We start from the raw sequence: 20,245 nt of genomic DNA on the forward strand, positions 1-20,245 counted from the left end.
TGCCGCATTAGTAGAACGACAAATATGCAGAAGTTGTAACTATTGGGTCCCAAGTAACATTTTAGCAGACTCTCCACTTTATATTAGTCACGCAAGGAGTCACACCCCGAACAGCATAGCGGGTGACTTCAATGCCTGGGCCTGTGAGTGGGGTAACCGAAGGATAAACGAGAGAGGACGTATCCTACTCGAGGCATTTGCCGAGTTGGATGTTGTACTTGCCAATGTTGGGGACTCATTTACATTCAGAGGGAGAGACCTGGGCTCTATTGTCAACCACAAGTACACGAGCATCGCGTTGGCGAGGGGAACCACCTGGTATGGCAGCGAGCATTACACCGACAGCGATTACCAGGCGATCTTTATTAAAGTCGCTAGTGGGTCAAGTTTATATGCCCCGGAGGCGAGAGTTTGCAAGCAAACAGTCAAACTATGGGTGGAATAGCAAAATCGACGAGCCAAGATCGGCATGCCATCGAGCAAGAAGGCAGTTTCAGCGATCCAAGGAGAGACCCGATTACGAGGAGCGTGAACGGGATTATAGGACGTTGCGTGACAGAATAAAGGAGCAAAGAGATTGCTTTAGACGACTGTGTGTGGATGCCAACATAAACCCCTGAGGTATGGCCTACAGGCTGGTTATGAAGAAGTTTTAGGGGCATCTGAGTCGCCCTAGATGATGACCTGTCCACGCCTTCTACGAAAAATTGTAACCACGCTCTTTCCTCACCATACGGGGAGCAGGTATCAAACGGAGGCCCGATTCGAGGTGGATGTAATACCTTGCATTATGAAGGAGGAACTTCGGAAGGTCTGCGGAAGGATCGGCAATAGCAAGGCTCCGGGTATGGATAGCATCCGTAATAAAGCGCAGAAGCTGGCGGTAGAGACTAGATTGATTGGTTCATAAATACCTTTGAGTCGTGCATGGCGGAAGGCGTATTTCCTCCCCAATAAAAAACGCAAATGCTGGTATTGTTGCCCAAACCCGGCAAGCCTCCGGAGGACCCAGCATCCTACGGACCTATCTGTTTGTTGGACACTATGGGGAAGATGTTTGAACGCATCATCTATAATAGACTGCTCCCAATGATGAAAGACGGGAATGGTCTTACGGATGATCAATATGGGTTCCCGAAAGCTCGCTCTACTGTTGGTGCGGTGAGAAGAGTGGTGGACTTGGCTCAAGAGGCAATGGTTTCAGACAAGTGCTGTGCTGTGGTGACGGTGGATTTAAAGAATGCATTCAACTCAACTCAACTCAACTGGGGCCGCATTAAGGAGTCATTGGTCAGAATTAATGCACCTGTTTACTTGGCTAAGCTAATCGAGAGTTACCTGTCGGACAGAGCTCTTTGGTACGGGGCGGACGACGGGCCCAATGAGTACGACATCGCAGGGGGTACCGCAAGGTTCGGTGTTGGGCTCTCTGCTCTGAAACGTGATGCTTGCTTGCTTCCCGTAGCAGGGGAGGCCACGTTGGTCGGTTTTGCAGATGATTTGGCCATAGTGATCGTTGCAAAACTCCCGGAGAATGGGGAGGAGGTTTACGCTAGTGAGATGGTCATGGCTGCAGCGGGGGGGGGGGGGGGGGGGGTCGAACTGAGCCTGACGGAGGGAATCCTCATGACAAATCGCCGGAAAGAAATGCGATCAGTCTGCGGGTTGAAAGCCATATGATCGTCTCAAAGCCGACCATCAAATACTTTGGCGTGACTCTCGATGCCAGGCTGAGTTTCAAAGAGCATATATCGTACGTCTGTGAAAAAACTGTCAAGGCCACCACGGCCCTTGCCAGGATGATGCCGAACGTAGGTGGCCCAAAACAGTGTTGCAGGCTGCTGATAGCTGGAGCCGTGCGGTCAATTGTTGTACGCGTCGCCTGTGTGGACGGAGGCTTTAGACAACGTACAGAACTGGAGGAAGATAAATTCTGCCTATCGTCTGATTGCACTAAGGGAATACAGTGTATTTCGAGCTAGTTTGGATGATGTGGTGTTCGTAATCGCAAGGATGGTCCCTATTGACTCATTAGCGAGAGAGATGCGATGCCTGTATGGACGGAGGCAGGCGGGTCCATCAGGAACGGAGCAGATCACCGGTGATCGGCAAAAGAGGAGTTGCATAGACTCTAGCAACGACGGTGGGATGAGTCGTCGAAAAGTCGGTGGACATATGAGCTTATTCCTGATATTAGGGAATCACTTGACCGACGACACGGGGAGGTGAACTATCACCTCACGCAGTTTCTCGCTGAACATGGTGGTTGCTACCAAACGTATCTTCATCGTATCGGCGTGGAGAATTCTCCGAATTGTTACAGATGTCGTGGGATCCCAGAGGAACCGGAGCATGTGCTGTTTCAGTGCCCGAGATTCCGGGAGGAGAGAAGAAGCCTGAGCGAGGCCCTGGGAGTCGGCGGGAGTCCGCAAAACTTAATCCGGGAAATGCTCAGATCGGCGGAAAACTGGAATTCGGTCATCCACACAATTACGGGGATACAAACCCAACCCCTGAGAGAAGCACCCGCAAGAAGAGTGCAAAGAGATGGAGAGGCTGTATCCAAAAGATAGAATGGAGCTACTGAAGGAAGCAAAGAAACGGCAGACTGCAGAGTTGGAAACATGCAGGCCTGCGGAAGGTAAACTCGCCCCGCAAAGTAATGCCTAAATGATGGTCTCGTGGGGCAAAGGCAGGAGAGAGGTGGGGCGTTTTTTTAGTGGGGGCGAATCCTACGCTATCTCCATGTTGGTGCTCAGAGGTGGCGGTGAGGAAGACGGGGCGGCAACCATGTCGGCCAATCCAAAATCAAGTGGCCGAGGAGAACCTCCATAGTGGTGGCACCGGCAGACGCTGTACTCACTTTGGCTTGCCGGCCGTGATGCAGTAGGCGAATGCTCCAAAGGCCTAATTAGGGCGATCAGACCCGAGTCTGCACGGGGACTCATCTGAAGTGAGAAATTTGCCACGAAATCTTACCAGGGGTATACTGGTACCATGGGAACCGGGATAGCTCCTGGACTCTCATACTTTGGGGGAACTGCATCCACCAGTATGAATGCAGGCCTCAGAGAACTGGGGAGGAGCTTTGTCTCCGAGGGTATATCCTTTCCTGACCACTAGGGCCCGCTCCCTTGCACACGATGCGCTCGTAAACACTTAAATGGCGAATACAAATAACACGAACGAGGAGATAGCGGGAATGTAGAATGAGTTGCTGCGTTTATACACAGCACGAAAATGCGTCGGTCGCTCCAGCGCACAGCGAAGGACATAACAAGGCTTGAAATGTCCGACGAGACATCGGGATGCGCAAACATGGAAGAGGATTCGCAAAGTGATACGACACCTGCGACGGGGACGGCAACCTAGACGGTACCATGGAGTGCTATAGTTGAAAAAAGAGGCATAGTGGATACAGCTGAAAATGACCAGATGGTGTTGAATATAAGCCGAATGGGAGCACTGTCGACTGCTCTGGCGAAACCTGAAGAGGAAAGGCTTATTAAGAAATGCGCGCGGTTTTGAAGCGCTTACGATCAGCGATATTCTTCCAGAAAAACGTTAGGAAAGGTGTGAAAAACAAGCTGGAGTTGGAGAAGCTGTTGCACAGAATTTCGTACTACAGGCGGACATGGAGAGTAAGAGAAGATTCGCGGAAAGCAGAAAGAACCGCGCTTCCCGATAAGAACAGCGCGATTGTTAAACTGATAGCAGACAGCCCGTTGCAGAGCGAACCGGTGATAAAACGAAAGGAGGAAGGGGCATTTGAACGAGATTTCACTGAGGTACTCTTGAGGGCTTAAAAGAAGAAGGCGAAGAGGGACATGAGACAACAACACGCCGCGTCTTCAGAAAAACTTCTGTTTAAAATTAAGGCGGATATAATTGATGGAGCATCAAAAGAAAAGGAGGACTAGACCGCCAGCTCAGCTAATTAAACCGACGGATGGCAAGACTTTTGCACAAGTCCACAGGGAACCGCGTTACAGAATCAAGCTCGAAAATAGCGGAGCACAAGTGTCTTTCATTCGAAAAACGAAGGGTGATGGAGTCCTAGTTGTATTAGGTCCGAGAACAACAAATGAAGTTACGTTCTTTTGAGCAGTCAAGGAGCTTCTGGGAGTGTTTTCTGAAAATTCAAAATCTTCATTGCCTTGCAGAAAAGAATGTGCGAATGTCCGGAGGTAACCAATGTCGGGATTGGTATAATCTCTGCGAACTCTGTCGGGGACCTGAAACAGGGGCAACATGCCGCCAATGCGGTCAGGCAGGCCATAAGGCGAACACTTGTAATGAAAAGGAGAGTAGCATCTACGCAAAGACCGTGGCGCATCTGATGAGAATTTTCCGCAAACTGCGGGGTCGGGGTGGTGTCTAATTTTGAGAGCAAAATTGGAAAGAGCTAGGACGCGGTCAACATCATTCGCATCCTACAAATCAATATGCATTGGAGTGCAAGTAACGAAAGAAGGATCCAGTTTCGTAGCACCCTGACATATCAGGTATCGCTGCCATCTGAATTCGGGAGCCTTCCCTTTGTATTCTTGCTCAACGCAAAGGGAACGGCTTTGTCTGGATTCGGTGTTTAGGGGTAACGTTTTCCAGTGTCTATCTAACACGGAATGAGACGATGCCGTACTTTCGACGCAGACTTGATGCTATGGAGGACGCTAACTTGGGCACAGAGGGGCGGATGCTAGTCGGGGGTGACTTCAATACCAGATCACTTGAGTGCGGCATGCCTCACCCAGATTCCAATCGCGAGAACAGGCCTGGAAGTTTTAAACACCAGATCCACCTCCAACGTTTCGGCGCCCAGGCTGTGACGGAAGCATTCCATCCGGAACCTTCGAGAGTCACTGGTGTCGCTAGCGGACGGGTGGCGAGTTCTGGAAGACTCAGCACGTGACAATCAATATATTTCTTTCGAAGTGGTTGACACAAACTCTCGGTGTGCGCGGGAGGAGCCATGTATCATAATGATAAAGTGCAGAGCAGCAAAAAAGGAGGAAAGATAAGAAAAATAAGAAGCGCCAGGACCTGATGGTATTGCAGCAGGAGTATAGAAACTGGCGCATTCAACGCTTGTCTGAAAGAGGACATTTTATCTTCCCATTGGAAAGTGGCGAGGATTGCGCTGATCAGCAAAGGAAAAGGCGACCATGAGTTGCCGTCTTCATACTGCCCACTTTGTATGCTTGACACTGCTGGGGAAAAGCTCGTAAAGCTCATCAGAAGCAGACTCGCTGAAGCGATATGCGCTGCCGGAGACTTATCCCCACGGCAGTTTCGCTTTAGAGTGGAGACATCCACAGCTGATGTTGTCATGCAAGTCGTGGATACCGTACGGCGAGCCTTGCGTGTGGCGTCTGCGTACCGCACTGTCTTTGAACCGACCGTGATGATGATCGCGGAAGTGATCCCTATTGTCTTTTTTGATAAGGAGTGTAAAGCCCATATACAAATGCCAGTTGTGCAGCTGTTTAATGGGGTCTGCACTATTTGGAGGTAAAACTGGAACTGGAAGTGGCCCTTACGAAAGTTCAGAATGGACGTAAGTTTTCAACATTGGAACCGAAGTAGGAGGGGGCGGTAGGGATCATCTTATAATAGGGGAATTCTCCGAAGAAACCCAAATCCGTACCTAAGAAGGAAGAAACTTCTGGAATAGCGAAGCTAGGGGCCAGGAGGTGCAATGCTTTCGACTTGCTAGTAATTAAGCATTATAAACACGACTTTGTGAGGATGAGAATCAATGACCTCTACGTTCAGAGCTGCTACCCCTCACTGAGTAGGACAATACCAGAGTATGACAGTATGCTAGTCAGACAGGCGAGAGAGAAGTGAGGTAGCTGAGAAAAAGATGAAATAGGAATGACCTTGCCTGAGGTCTTCTCCTGTTTGAGCAAATCACTCATTAAGCAAACATACGTTTATCTAGTACTGGGAAAGTTGGGCGAACTAGAATTTAAGTTTCTGGTACACTTTGAAAGCTTTTCGATCCCTAATTGGTGCTATGTGAATTGATCTGTAAGGTAATTAAGGAAATGTTTTAATAGGCTAGACACGATCTGATTACTCACGCTGCTTACAGAGCTCCTTTTCATTTGGTATAAACACACACTTGGAAATTTCAGATTTCAGGATTTCTTACCAATATAGATTCCGCCTGTCGCTTGGGTTGCTTTCTATGCACATTTACAAAATCGATGACTGGAAGTAATAGCGCTATAAAATGAAATAAGCGTTATTTTCCGTGACATGTGTCATGTGCTACATATTTCATCTTTTTGTAAATTACTTTAGTTACGCCTCAATGACGTTACCGAGAAATCTAGGTCTGACAAGAAGCCATGAACGTTGCTCCGTCAAAGTCTTGCGAAATCTCTGACCATCAATAATAGATGAAATCAGCACAGAAATATTGGAAAATTTCCTAGAAAAATACATCAGAGAAATATTGCACTCATTCATAAAGGCAAGAAGCAGAATGGCCGAAGCAAGCGTACTTGAAGTAAACAGAGCGCCCAGTGTGAAAGTAATGGGAAAAAAGATGAATAGAATGGAATCGGAAACAGAAAGCAGACACATCTGTTGACCATTCTTTTCAATTACTTACAGTGGGGGCCACAGGCGCAGAAATTTCAATTACTTCACTTGATTTGATTTATTAAAAGTTTCTGTCAGTTGCTAGGAATGTTTTCAGCAAGCAATTTTCGAAAATGTTAAACATCCGTTTCATTTTAAGTTGATGACATGTTGGCTTGACCTTATGAACATGGGGGTTCTCTGGCTGCTTGAAAATGGTTCAAGCATTTACGGGAGCATTTATCGATTTAACAGTTTTGTAATAATGACATTTTTCAGTATTTCTTGTTGAAGTTGGCTCCAGTATATCCAGCTATTCGCATGGTTGAGATCTCTGGACCTCTGACTATTTCTCTCTTCTAATAATATACGTATGAAGCTTCCCCTCGTTTGGAGATGATGATTACCACCAGTAGTATAGGCATCACCTTCTGGAGGGTTAGCAATTCTTTGACATGCATTTCCCCAACAATGTTAGCCGATCTACTGATCTGCATCACTTTCGTGGGAGTTGAGACCTTGGGTTTCTTGTGGGTTTGATATCCTGTGAATTTGTTCAATTGTTCATGCAACCTCCTCACTGGTTTTACTGCCCCGTATTTTGAATAAGCTCGCTTGACTCAATTTTTCCTCCTAAGCCTTATGCGTCTTTCAAGATAAAATTTTCTATATACCAACCTGATGACCAAAATGGGGTATTGTGTTGTTATGTCCTCCTACTATCATGTGTTTGCCTATTACTGATTTAGACATTTGTTGTCAAGGGTTTTGGAATCCAGGAGTTATTAAGTCCTTCGATAGCCCTAAAACACCTTTTGTCCTCCTGGATAGGTGAGTTTTTACTATGTCCTTAATCGACCGGAGGTAGGTTGGTATTGAAGCTGGAACATACGGATTATGGTGCAAACTTTCATATTTATTTTTTTTTTTAAAAAGGGAACCAGTTTTTTAGTAATGGTCAAATATGTATGATCGTCATCCTGTTTGAAGATTTCGTGTAAATCAAAATCTTATTAAAATTGGTTTACTGTCAGTCTGCCCGTCCGTCTTTCTGCCTGTCTGTATATCACATCATTTCTCTCTTCCTCCGCTTGCAGAAAGTAACATACTTTACATAGAGCATAAGGGGGTTCCCATACATGCAATAAGGGGATATATGCCATTTGATGCAAAAGTGGGGAGTGCAGGAACTTGGAAGTGATCACCTCTTCCTCGAACCCATTCTCAGAAACTAGGCTATGAAAAATTTACAAAAAAGAAATACGAGGCCGCTACTATCTAGACCTCGAACTACCTTCAAGAAAATGTATCCGAAATCGTTAAAAACAAAATGATCGTGTTGAGAGATTCTAAGCCTCTTAGAAATGTAAGGCATTCTGTTCAGTCGACGCGACAGGACAAGTCTTGATCCTGTCGAGGTCGGGTAAGGGTTCTCGACATATAGATAGCGTTACGACGTAAGTAAATTAGTCCAAACAAAACAAATACGTATCTGGACGCTAAATGCTGGTATCCCCACTAGAAAGATCGAGGAACTCGCAGGAGCCCTTCCGAAAAGGCGCATTGATATTAGCGCTCTACAAGACACCCAATGGTCTGATGGAAAAAGCTGCAACGCGAACGTGGTAAAAATGGTTATAAACTTCTCTGTTCAGTGGCTGGCTCGCCGCGTATTAAATGTTGACGATATAATGCGATGAAAGAAGAAATTATCTCACTTATTCGATTACCAGCCATTATGAATGTAGAAGAATTGTAGAAACAAGTTAAAGACACCATCCACAAAGCGGGCTATGCAACTCTTGCGGTCACAAAGCCTGGTAAGCGGTTTATCAACCGAGATACTTGCTTTGGAATGAATTAGTTCAAATCAAGGTCCGCGAAGAAACGTCTCTATCACATATTTTTCGACAATAAAGTGTTGGCCAATCGCAAATTTTCAAGACTCTCAACCGGGATGCGAAGAAAGCGTTCGCTGTACCCCGAGCGGTCTATAATAAATATCTTTATGATAAACTGGACACTCGGGATGGCGAGAGAGAACTGTATCGGTTTGCCAAAAGCTGACACCAACGCACACTGGATATCGAACACTTCTGTTGCGTTAATGACAAGAACGGCACTTTGCTTACCGATCGATCAGTCACAACGGATAGATTGCGATAATTTTTCGAGCAGATTTCAATGAAAGAATGTTTTCATCCTCCATTTCCCCAAAACACTGCCGAAATTTGGACCAATTCCACCTGTCACTGCCACTGGTGCTCAGAGGTGTCGGCCAAACCAAAACCAAGTGGCCGAGGAGAACCTCCATAGTGGTGGCACCGGGAGACGCTGTATTCACTTTGGTTTGCTGGTAGTAAGCGAATGCTCCAAAGACCTAATTAGGGCGATCAGACTCGAGTCTGCACGGAGACTCATCTGAAGTGGCAAATTGGTCACGAAACCTTACCAGGGGTATACTGGTACCATGGGAACCAGGAAAACCCCTGGACTTTCATACTTCGGGTGAACTCCTGTTTTATGTGAGTACAGCTCGGTTATTTGCGGTTGGCCCCCCTAGTGGGAGTTTCATGGTGGTTGTGGTTGTGCTCAAGCGAGAAGAGACCTTCGAGCCTCGGCGTGGTGTTGCCTTTCAACAAGGTTGCCGTACTCTTTAGTTCGGCAGAGATTTAGGTAATTCTTGCTTGTCTCAGCAGGGCTCTGATTTTGGTCACAAAATCAATCCGTGTCTGAAGAGGACCGTAGGATTAAGTCTCCACCACAGGTACCTACGTTAAACACCAATGGGCTTAACTGTCACTGCCACAGAAGTCGAAGAAACAATAAAACCAATGGAATCCGGGAGAGCAACAGGACTTGACAATCTGAGCTTTGGAAGGGTGAAAACTGGGTCCCAACGCTGTTGCTCAGCGAGTTCTTCAACTGGGTTATTCAGGAAGGTAGAACCCCATCTGACTGGCAAGAAAGCACCACAGTTTCAATGTAGAAAAAGAAAGGTAGTCCCGCAGAATGTTCAAATTAGCGTGGACTGACAACCGTATTTGTCACATTGCTCAAATAACCGTGAATCAAGCCGGTCTCAAAATGGTTTTGAATAAAACTGACTTTTTGTCGACCGATCCCCACGAAACAGGCACTATCACTGTTAGTAGCAGTGGCCTGTCCAGAACTAAGCTATTTAAATACATATCTCGGGTCAATGCTATTAGCCAATGGAGAACTGCATTATGGAATTGCTTCACTATGCTAGTGAAACCTGGATGAAGTGGCGCTCCACAGCTGATGTTTTTTGCAATCAACGTATCAACGAGCAAATCTAAAACTTACCGTAGTATCCTCCCTCCAGTCGCCCTTTATGATTTTAAGTGTTGGCCGACTATAAAAGACAATGAATGGTGTCTCGTGGTAATGGAGATGAAGATATCGCGTTTGACTACGCGCCTTAATCACAACCAAAATGAGGATATCCGATATGGAGTTGCACTGATGATGGAAAAATTGCGGGAGAGGTGCATTTTTGACCATTTTGTCGACTTGGGGGTCGTGGAAATTTTCAATTTTTGTGGATTTCGGACAGTCTCTTCGGCGCACGATATCACGCGTTTCTTGCAGCGCACATTGAAAATTATTGCATATTCGAAATCTGGCCACCTCGCTTTTCGGTCAAGACATCGCCCACGGCAATCAGACGATTCCGCATTTTTGGTCAGTTTATCGACCCGGGGGTCGCCTCTGCGGCGCCCGATTTTCCGCGATATCTCGCGTTCCCGGCAGCGCAGTAATCTGGGCCGCTTCCTGATTCCCGACGAAAACATCGCCCGTGCAAATCTAACGATTTTGCATTTTTGACCATTTTGTCGACCCGGGGTCGTGAAACTTTCCAATTTTCGTGGATTTTGTCCAGCCTCTCCGGCGCCCGATTTTCCGCGATATCTCGCGTTTTCGGCATCGCATTTTTCACCATTTTGGCGACACGGGGTCGTGGAAATTTTCAATGTTCGTGGATTTCGTCCAGCCTCTCTGGCACCCGATTTTCCGCGATATCTCGTGTTCCGAGCAGCGCAGCAATCTGGGCCGCTTCCCCTTTCGATCAAAACACCGGCCACGGAAATCCGACGATTTCGTATTTTTGACCATTTTGCCAACCTGGGGGTCGTGGAAATTTTCAATTTTCGTGGATTTCGTCCAGCCTCTCCGGCGCCCGATTTTCCGCGATATCTCGCGTTTCTTCTTTCTTTCTTCTTCCATTTCCGAAATCTGGGTCGCCTCCCCTTTCGATCAAAACACCGCCCATGGAAACCCGACGAATTGATATTTTTGACCATTTTGCCAACCTGGGGATCGTTGAAATTTTCAATTTTCGTGGATTTCGGGCAGCCTATCAGGCAACCGATTTGCCGCGATATCTCGCGTTCCCGCCAGCGCAGCAATCTGGGCTGCTTCCTGATTCCCGATGAAAACATCGCCCGTGTAAATCTAACGTTTTTGCATTTTTGACCATTTTGCCGACCCGGGGTCGTGAAAATTTTCAATTTTCGTGGATTTCGTCCAGCCTCTCCGGCGTCCGATTTTTCGCGATATCTCGCGTTCTCGGCATCGTACTTTTGACCATTTTGGCGACACTGGGTCGTGGAAAATTTCAATTTTCGTGGATTTCGTCCAGCCTCTCTGGCACCCGATTTCCGGGCAGCGAAGCAATCTGGGCCGCTTCCTCTTTCGATCAAAACACCGCCCATGAAAAGCTGGCGATTTTGCATTTTTGACGATTTTACCGACTCGAGGTCGTGGAAATTTTCAATTTTCGTGGATTTCGTCCAGCCTTTCCGGCGCCCGATTTTCCGATTTGCCGTTCCCGGCATCGTATTTTAAACCATTTTGTCGACCTGGGTGTTGTGGAAACTTTCAATTTTCATGGATTTTGGGTAACGTCTCCGGCACCCGATTTTCCGCGATATTTCGCATTCCTGGCAGCGCAGCAATCTGGGCCGCTTCCTCTTTCGATCAAAACACCGCCCATGGAAATCCCACGATTTTGCATTTTTGGCCACTTTGTCGACCCGGGGGTCGTAGAAATTTTAAATTTTCGTGGATTCCGTCCTGCCTCTCCGCGATATCTCGCGTTCCTGGCATCGCATTTTTGACCATTTTGCCGACTCGGGGGTCGTGGAAATTTTCAATTTTCATGGATTTTGGGCAGCCTATCCGGCGCTCGATTTTCGGCGGTATCTCGCATTCCCGCAAGAGTGGGGTACTTTCTGAATAAGCTTCGGATAATGTGGCAAATGGTGCCTGCCTTGAATGGATGTGTTTGAAAACTTTTACATCAATGGTTGCCTTCCCTCACAAATTATCTCCAGGTCTAAGGCTAAGACGTGAAAATTATTTGTGGGATTTCAATTCAAGAGAAAGTTATCTGGAACTAAGAATGCTCAAACTGAACTCCGAGGTTGACTACGAAAGCGGAACTACTTTGCTAGTCAGTTTAGAAGGGGTATCAAGTGCTTGGCGAATTGTCACTTTAAAAGTACTTGGGGAAACTCATTCTGAATATTTCAGCCCCCCTTGGGCGTGGGTGACTCTCGAAGTGAAAATCCAAATTGGGGATGAATAAAAATTAAAAAATTAGCGCCGACAAACACAGAGTTCTCAAACTGGGGGGTCATCGAGTTCTTCCTATCTGTTGTAGCGGATGTATTATCAAGCATATTGAAAAAGTTGTGCACCTGGTTGCACAGTGATGCGAAAATCGATGTTACTCGATGTATGTGATTAGATTAGATCCGCTTTTGGGCTTTCTCTTCGTAATCTGTAAAAACATATGACTCGACGCGAATATCGAGATGAGGATTGCTGCACGTAAGTGTTCTATGGTAGCTGCTGTTATTTTAAAGCACCACGCCTTCGTCTGATACGATTTCACGCAAAAAACTGTATTGGTCAAAGGGCCAGATATCCGCAGACGCATTGCCAACAAGGAGGAAGCGACAGTGGATAGGTCATGCATTAAGAAAAGGTGATAGCTTTGCAATGCAATTGAATCATTATATTTTAGGATGGTCGGTGATTGGGTCGACTTAGGAACATATGACGTATGACAGTAAAGGAGGACTGTAGGCTCCTCGACAAATTCTGGAAATGTGGAAAGCGTGTGTGTATGTGTGTGTGTATGGTGGTGGAGAAAAGCTACAGCTTCTGAGCACTCAGGCCGCGTTGGCCCATTGTACTCCCCACCCCCGTCTAACGGAATATTCCGGATTCGTTAAAGTATCGCAGGATTTCCGTTTCCGCACCAAAGATCTGATGCCTGATGCGTCCATAGGCGGGGCATTCACATAGGAAATGCTCCGTGGATTCCGCTTCCTCATTACAGGAGGGACACACATCATCTTAAGTGATTCCTATTCTGAACATATTCTCAGCTAGTGAATTATAGCCGATCAGAATGCCCACAATACATCTGCAAGTCCTCCTGCTTTTCGACAGGATAAACTTTGCGGTGCGTAAGTTCGGTTCTGGCAGGAAAAAGTTAGGTGTGTTGACCAACATTTAGGCTCTGCCACCTGTCATTATGGGAAGCTTGTTCCCAGTTTTTGAAAACAGACTTAGCCAATGCTACTGGTACTCCAATTGCTGGCTTCGGTCCCGGCATAGGGGAGATTGACCCCTCTTTCGCTAAAGCGTCCGAGATTTCATTTCCCTCTATGCCACAGTGACCAGGTACCCAGAGTAGTTCCACCGTATTGAATCTAGAAATAGAGTTCAAACGGTTTCTGCATTCCTGAACGATTTTCGAGGTGATCAAAGGACTGCTCAATGCCCTCAATGCAGCTTGGCTGTCACTGCAGATAGCGATGCGCCTACCCTTCAACCGCCCCAGGATCGCATAAACTTCGGCTTGAAAAACCGTTGCATATTGTCCCAAAGGAAAAGCCCACTTTTCGGTTTTATTCGAGAGGTTGACTCCGGCTCCAGAACCCCTCTGTGGAAAGCACGTAGGCGTATAGCAGCTGTAGATATTCTGCTTTCTTGATGATCTTTAATTTCGCCCAATCATTCCTCGAAAACAGGTCTCTCCATAAATATTAATCAATTTTTTCACACACAGTCCCAAGGGAAAACCAGTCATACGTTTTTGCTGACATGAAGGAGTACCAGCGTTTCGTGCCTGCAATTATTGATTTTCAAGGAAGTGTAAGCAAACAAATAAAAACTTACCACAGACGTTACAATGAGCGCCAGTACAATAACAATAACCAAAAGTGCTATGAGGATTCCACGCCAATTCCTTTGATTTGGATTGCCTGATACCAACTGAAAGTGTACGGGAAAAGAAAGGAAATTATACATGGTTTATTAGGTTAGTTATTTTGATATGTCTGGAAAATTTATTAGCCTGTGATGTTCAGAAAAATAAGGAATTATTGTTTATTTACAGAAATACTGAATGAGGAGAAAAATGCAGACATTTGATATGAAAAATTCAGAGAGACAAATTGAAAAATAAAAGATACATTATGGAAAGAAAAAGATATTGGGTTGTGGATACAGATAAATACTTTATAATTCCATTAATGGTTGAGTAATTTACTGACTGTTAAGATATTCAATTTGAAATTGAAAATGTTTGTTTAATATGGATATGGAGGCAAATGTTCCCGAAGGATATTCTGAGTCCTCTCATTCTTGCCTTCAGTACTTAGTGTGTCATGCAGAGAAGATTAGCGTTTTAGGCATTTTTGGGTTCATCATTTAACATACCACCCATGCAATTTCCACCGAATGATTTTAGTACGATAATTCTTTTTGGTGTAACGCCTCACGAGGTAACCTCTCATCGTGGAATTCATAATGGTCCGAGATAAAATTGAACATTTTCCGCAGGAAAGCAACAAAGCTCCTGTGGAACGGAAGGGAGAATGATTAACGTCGCTAGAGGTAGCCAAGCGGAGCACATTGTTTCAATGAAATGTGGTCCCTGTCCCGAACGCCAAAGGTCAAAATGGATTATATGAATAAATAGGAAGCCGAGTAGCAAAAAAGGATGCAACATTTTTATTCCATTAACGCTTCCAAAGCTCGCACATTCTGAGTAGTGGGTCAACAACGGGCTTAACGGTTGCCTGAATGGACAATCAGTTAATGCACTCACTGTGCAGACGGCTTGATGGGAAAATCAACACACAAGCAAGGACGTAACTTAGCACCACACTTTTCATCTCACAGAAAATTATAATTAAAATCCCCTCCATCCCCGATCCCTCAGCTTTTCTTTTGTAAATGATGTCGGTTTCATGTAATTCAGCTATACGAGCTGAGTCAAAGATAAGCAGTGTTACTACACAAGCTGGCGAAACAAAAGGGAAAGCATAAAGGAACCTGAGGACTCCGAGGCACAGACAGTTTTTCTGGGAAGTATTCGAAGAGAAAGTCGCGACTGTGAACCGTTTCGTGTCAGTTACAGAGCTCATAAATTCTTAAGAATAATTAGACCGAAAAATGTTGCGGGAAAAACTTGAACCGAAGTTAATTCTTCAGCATGAATTGCATACGTTTAGAATGTCTGAAAGAAACACCCTGGCATGTATTGGGTTGGGGATGTAGAAGGGTTCATTTGTAAGGGTTGTGATACAAAGTACGCTAGGAAAAACCCGGTATGAATCTAATCCCTGTGTGTGGTCCCCGACTCATGCACAATTTCACTTCAGCTGAGCTTCAGTCCAGATAGTGGAAATTCGAGCTCTCTCTGCTTTCACTCCAAACAATTTTCCGAAGAAATTGTACTCTATTTACTATTCACACTATACAAAGTTCGGGGTAGTAGGAATCATATCGTGTGAGATGAATCATCTTTATATAATTCATGCTCTTGAATGTGGGGTAGGAACTGCTTGAGGGATGATGGGTGAATATGTTTCCTAATAGAGGTAAAATATTTTTCATTGCATCATTATTCCAAGTTTCCATCCGAGTCTCGAGGGTAAAATGAGAGAGCTGCGTTTGTACTTCAAGATATTAAATTAAATGAAAATGATGATGATTTTAGATATCTCAGGGAGATGCTAATTAAATGTTATGTCCCCATCTGAAAGATTTTTATTGTTGAATGAAGATGTCGGTTGGAAACTTACAATTGTTAGGAGTCGTGGAATGAAGAGTAGTTATCTTATAATTATCGCCCTCCAGTCTTTGAAAAATGGGAGCTGGGAAATTGACACATGCTATCGTCACCCTATTCAAATTTTTATACAACCCGAAAATCGGCTTCTGTAGCCATAAATAAGAACGACTAAATGGCTCCCTCAGGGGTCGTCAACGATCCTTAACGGGTCGCTTACGGTACGAGGAGTGGCGTCCTCGAGGTGCCCGAGCAAGTAGTTCTGACCCCCTAGCTCGCATAATATCTGCGTCCTAGGTGGTAGCCTAGAGAAAATTTCTCGGTGAATAGCGAACTGCTAATGATCGGTATACGCCGGGATACACTGGGAGTCCTTGGAGCCCCCTGGTTGATGGGGTGACGTGAGACTAGCTCCGCCAAGGTGATAGTTGTGGTGTGTATCAGGAGCCAGTCCCACACACAAAGCAAACGAGGAGATAGTGGAAATGGAGAGTGAGCAGGTTGCGCTTATACGCAGCACGAAAATTCACCGCTCAGTCCCACACCCAGCGAAGGACGCAACAAGGGTCGAAATACGCGACGAGACATCGGGATGCGCAGACTAAGAGGAGCACTCGACAGTAACACGAAGTGCTATAATTGAGCAAAGGGGCACAGTGGAAACTGCCGAAACTAACCAAATTGTTTCGAATATAAACCGAATGGGAAGGCTGTCGACCAGTCTGCAATCTGGTACGTTCCTCCAGAAAAACATTAGCAAAGAGGTGAAAAACGGGCTAATGGAACTGGAGCAGCTCCTGGACAGAATTTCATATTATGGGCGGACATGGAGAGTAAGAGGACATCCACGGAAAGCTGAAACAACCGCGCCTCCTGATGAGAACGCTTCTTCTTCTTCTTCAGCCTTTGTCCCGTTCACAAGCGGGGTCGGCTCGTCGTGATCGGCTTCGCCATTTGGCTCTATCGAATGCCTGATCTGGGTGCAATCTAGAGGCTTCAAATCTCCATCCAGCGTATCAAGCCACCGTTGCTTAGGTCTGCCTTTTGGTCGTTTACCATCGACTTCGATGTTCAGACCAATCTTGGTAAGTGAATTCTCGTTTGCACGAATTGCGTGACCATACCATCGAAGACGCCTCTCTCGCAACTTTTCCACGATCGGTGCAACGCCATAACGATCGCGGATATCCTCATTTCGGATGTGATCTAAACGTGTGACGCCACTAATCCAACGTAGCATCTTCGTCTCCATTACCGCAAGACGCCGTTCATTGTCTTTTATGGTCGGCCAACACTCAGAACCATAGAGAGCGACTGGACGGACGACATTGCGGTAAATTTTAGATTTGAGACGTTCGTTGATACGTCGATCATAAAGAACTCCAGTTGTGGAACGCCACTTCATCCAGGTTGCGTTAATGCGTGAAGCAATTCCATAACGCAGTTCTCCATTGGCTGATAGCGTTGACCCAAGGTATTTAAATCGCTCAGTTCTGGGCAGATCACTGCCGCTGACAGTGATTGTGCCTGTTCCATGGGGATCGGTTGTCAAAAATTCAGTTTTGTTTAAATTCAATCTGAGACCGTGTTGCATGAGGCGATCATTCCATTTTTGAACAAGTTGCTCGAGATCATTTTTGCTATCACATGCTAGGAAAACATCATCTGCATAGAGCAGTGTGTAGGGCGCTGGACGTTGGATATCCCGTGTGACGGTGTCCATAACAAGGACAAAGAGGAGTGGTGAGAGGGCACTTCCTTGATGAACACGAACAGAGACACGAAGCGGTTTTGATACACCCGCCATACTTCGAACTTTACTTTTCGGATCGTGGTAGAGCAATTGAACCCAACGCACGAGTTCTTCTGGCACGAAGTGTTGTCGTAAAGCATACCAGATGAGTTCGTGTGGTACACGGTCAAACGCTTTTTCTAGATCCAGAAAGGCAATGTAAAGAGGGCGATGCCTCTCACGGTGTTTCTCTATGAGTAACCGCGCAGCGTGTATTGCGTCAGTAGTTCCGCAGTTCTTGACAAATCCGGCTTGATTCAGGGTTATTTCAACGATTTCGCAGACAGCCTATTGCAGAGCGAACTGGGGAAAAACCGGAAGGAGGAACGGGCATCTAAAGGATATTTTAGTTAGGTACTCTCCAGGGCTCAAAAGAAGAAGGCAAAGAGGGACAAAAGACAAAAACACGCCGCGTCATCAGAAAAACTTCTGCTTAAAATTCAGGTGAACGCGAAAGACAGAGCACCTAAAGAAAAGTTGGGGAGACTAAGGAGGGCCAGACGCGCAGCTCTACTTATTAAGCCGACGGAAGGCAAGTCTTTTGCAGAAGACCTTAGTGAAATCCGTTACAAGATCAAACCCGATTATAGCGGAGCAAAAGTGTCTTCCATTCGTAAAACGAAGGGCGGTGGAGTCCTAATCGAACTAGGCCCGAGGACAACAAATAAAGTTACATTGAGCTTTGGTTTCCAGCCTCCAACCCACGTCTTCTCTCGAGATTGGAAAAGCGCGATCTCTGGATTGTATGTTTTGCAATGAAGTTGTGAAGGACACCCATCACACTTTTTTTTCTTGTAGAAACTGGGATGGGATTTGTCAGCAGCTCTATTTAAACACAGAAGATCTCTCCCCAGACAACATTGTGAGGAAATGCTGAGGAGTGCTGACAGGTGAAGCTGTGTTGCACATTACGTGCGGGTTCTTCTCGTTGGTAAGAAGATAAAGCTCGACCGATGGAAGATGCAGGAGGTTTCTGGAACTGATAGTTCCCCTTGGTGAAGAGAATTTTCTGATTTGAAGGCTCTGCAAGGCGGGAGAGTTCGGGAACTAGCCCGAAGTAATGTGGCAAACGGTTCCAGGATGGCTCCCTGACGATGGGGAGGTGTTTAGTTGATAGTGCGTCGACGTACCGAACCGAGAGTCCAACACTGTGTGCGTAAATACATTCACCTACCCTCCCCCCCCTTATCATATCGAAGCTTCATCCAACACCTAGGTGTAACTTTCAACTACAAGCTCTGTTTCGGCAGACACTGCATGAATATCTGCAATTGCGTTTCGAAAAAGTTTGGCTTCATATTGCGTACCTTTCCTGTCTTTGATTGGCTCCAATCTTCTTTAAAAATTTTCAAAACTCTGGTATGTAGTATTCCTGAGCAGTGCTCCATGATTTGGTCTCCTTTTTGTAACTGTTAAAAAAGCATTCCTCATGGGGATTATTTTAGCCAACTCCACTCTCTTGATTCACTTCACCTGAAACTGTGTAGAACCTTTCTCAAAATGTGTTCCTTATTTAGACTTTCTGCTGATCCATTCGAGGCTTTTTCATGGAGGTAAAAGACACTGCTCACCCACGGCAAATTTCCACCTACTAAAACCACCGCCATTTCTCGGCCCATATCCCCTGGGGACCACTGAAAAGCATTACTTGGTGGGCAGGGCTCTGGTTTACACCAGCACGATTAAGTCACGCATTTCTTCCGGTCTCCGGGCTCGAACAAGGTCTTGTAGCGTTTCGTGTATTGTAGTTATTGTTGCGTTTAACGCGCTTCAATTTGATACCGATGTTAGCATCTCCTCCATGAGATGATGGAGTCCGAAAGCTAGGTTGAGGGTGAGGCACACGAGTAACATGCTCCGGGTCTTCGGGTGTAGTGACGAATTTGGGATGGTGGGGGCTTTTTTTTTTTTTTATGGATGGAGGTGGAAATCTTAGAAAGACGCTGCTGCGCCAGATTGCAGCAGTGTGTGGGATTCACACCCACTAAAACCACCCTCACTCTTCCGCCGCTCCCCGCGGGACCACCGTGAAGTATTACTTCGCGGGGGAGGCTCTGGTTCGCTACACCAGCTCGTCCATGTCACGTCTCCGTCGCGCCGCCTTCCGAGCTCGATCCAACTCCAGGAGTTTTGTCTGCACCACGGCTACTGCCTCATTTACCGCCATCCAGTTTTCCTCCGACTTCAACATCTCTTCCACCAGGTTGGAGGGCTCGATGTCCGCCCCTAAGATGCTGTTCAACCTCCTTTTCTGCTGCAGAAATCTGGGACAATGGAACATAACGTGCTCCGGGTCCTCGAGTGTAGCACCGCAGTCAGGACAGTTGGGAGACTCGTCCAACTCGAAGCGATGCAAGTACTTCCTATAGCCACCGTGTCCCGTAAGGAACTGTGTCAGGTGGTAATTCAATTCTCCGTGCTTTCGGTTGACCCATTCCTCGATACACGGGATCAATGTATGGGTCCACCTGCCCTTGTTGGAGTTATCCCATCGTTGTTGCCACTTGCCACACAACCCTCTCCTGATGGCTTTTCGGAAATCCGCATTCACCTCGGCTGGATTTGCCTTCCGTTTTTCGTAGAGCCAGTGTGCCTCGCTCGCTAGAAGATTTATAGGAATCATTCCTGCGATAACACACACTGCCTCCGTCGACGCCGTCCTAAATGCGCTACACACCCTTAGCGCAATTGGTCGATATGCCGAACCTATCTTCCTATCCTATCTTCCTCCGGTTGACAGCGTG

General features: G+C 46.2%; 1 protein-coding gene across 4 annotated transcripts in view; it reads right to left on the reverse strand.

Annotated features, from left to right (window-relative positions):
* Positions 1-20,245, reverse strand: part of LOC119653089 (inactive dipeptidyl peptidase 10) — a 179,980-nt gene that overhangs the window by 45,843 nt on the left and 113,892 nt on the right. For all 4 annotated transcript variants that reach the window (XM_038057592.1, XM_038057591.1, XM_038057589.1 and 1 more), the window contains one exon: positions 13,810-13,905. In XM_038057592.1, the coding sequence (XP_037913520.1) occupies positions 13,810-13,905 (96 nt within the window). The remainder of the gene's footprint in view (positions 1-13,809; positions 13,906-20,245) is intronic.

This window comes from Hermetia illucens, chromosome 3, assembly GCF_905115235.1.
Source record: "Hermetia illucens chromosome 3, iHerIll2.2.curated.20191125, whole genome shotgun sequence".
Lineage (NCBI taxonomy): Eukaryota > Metazoa > Arthropoda > Insecta > Diptera > Stratiomyidae > Hermetia > Hermetia illucens.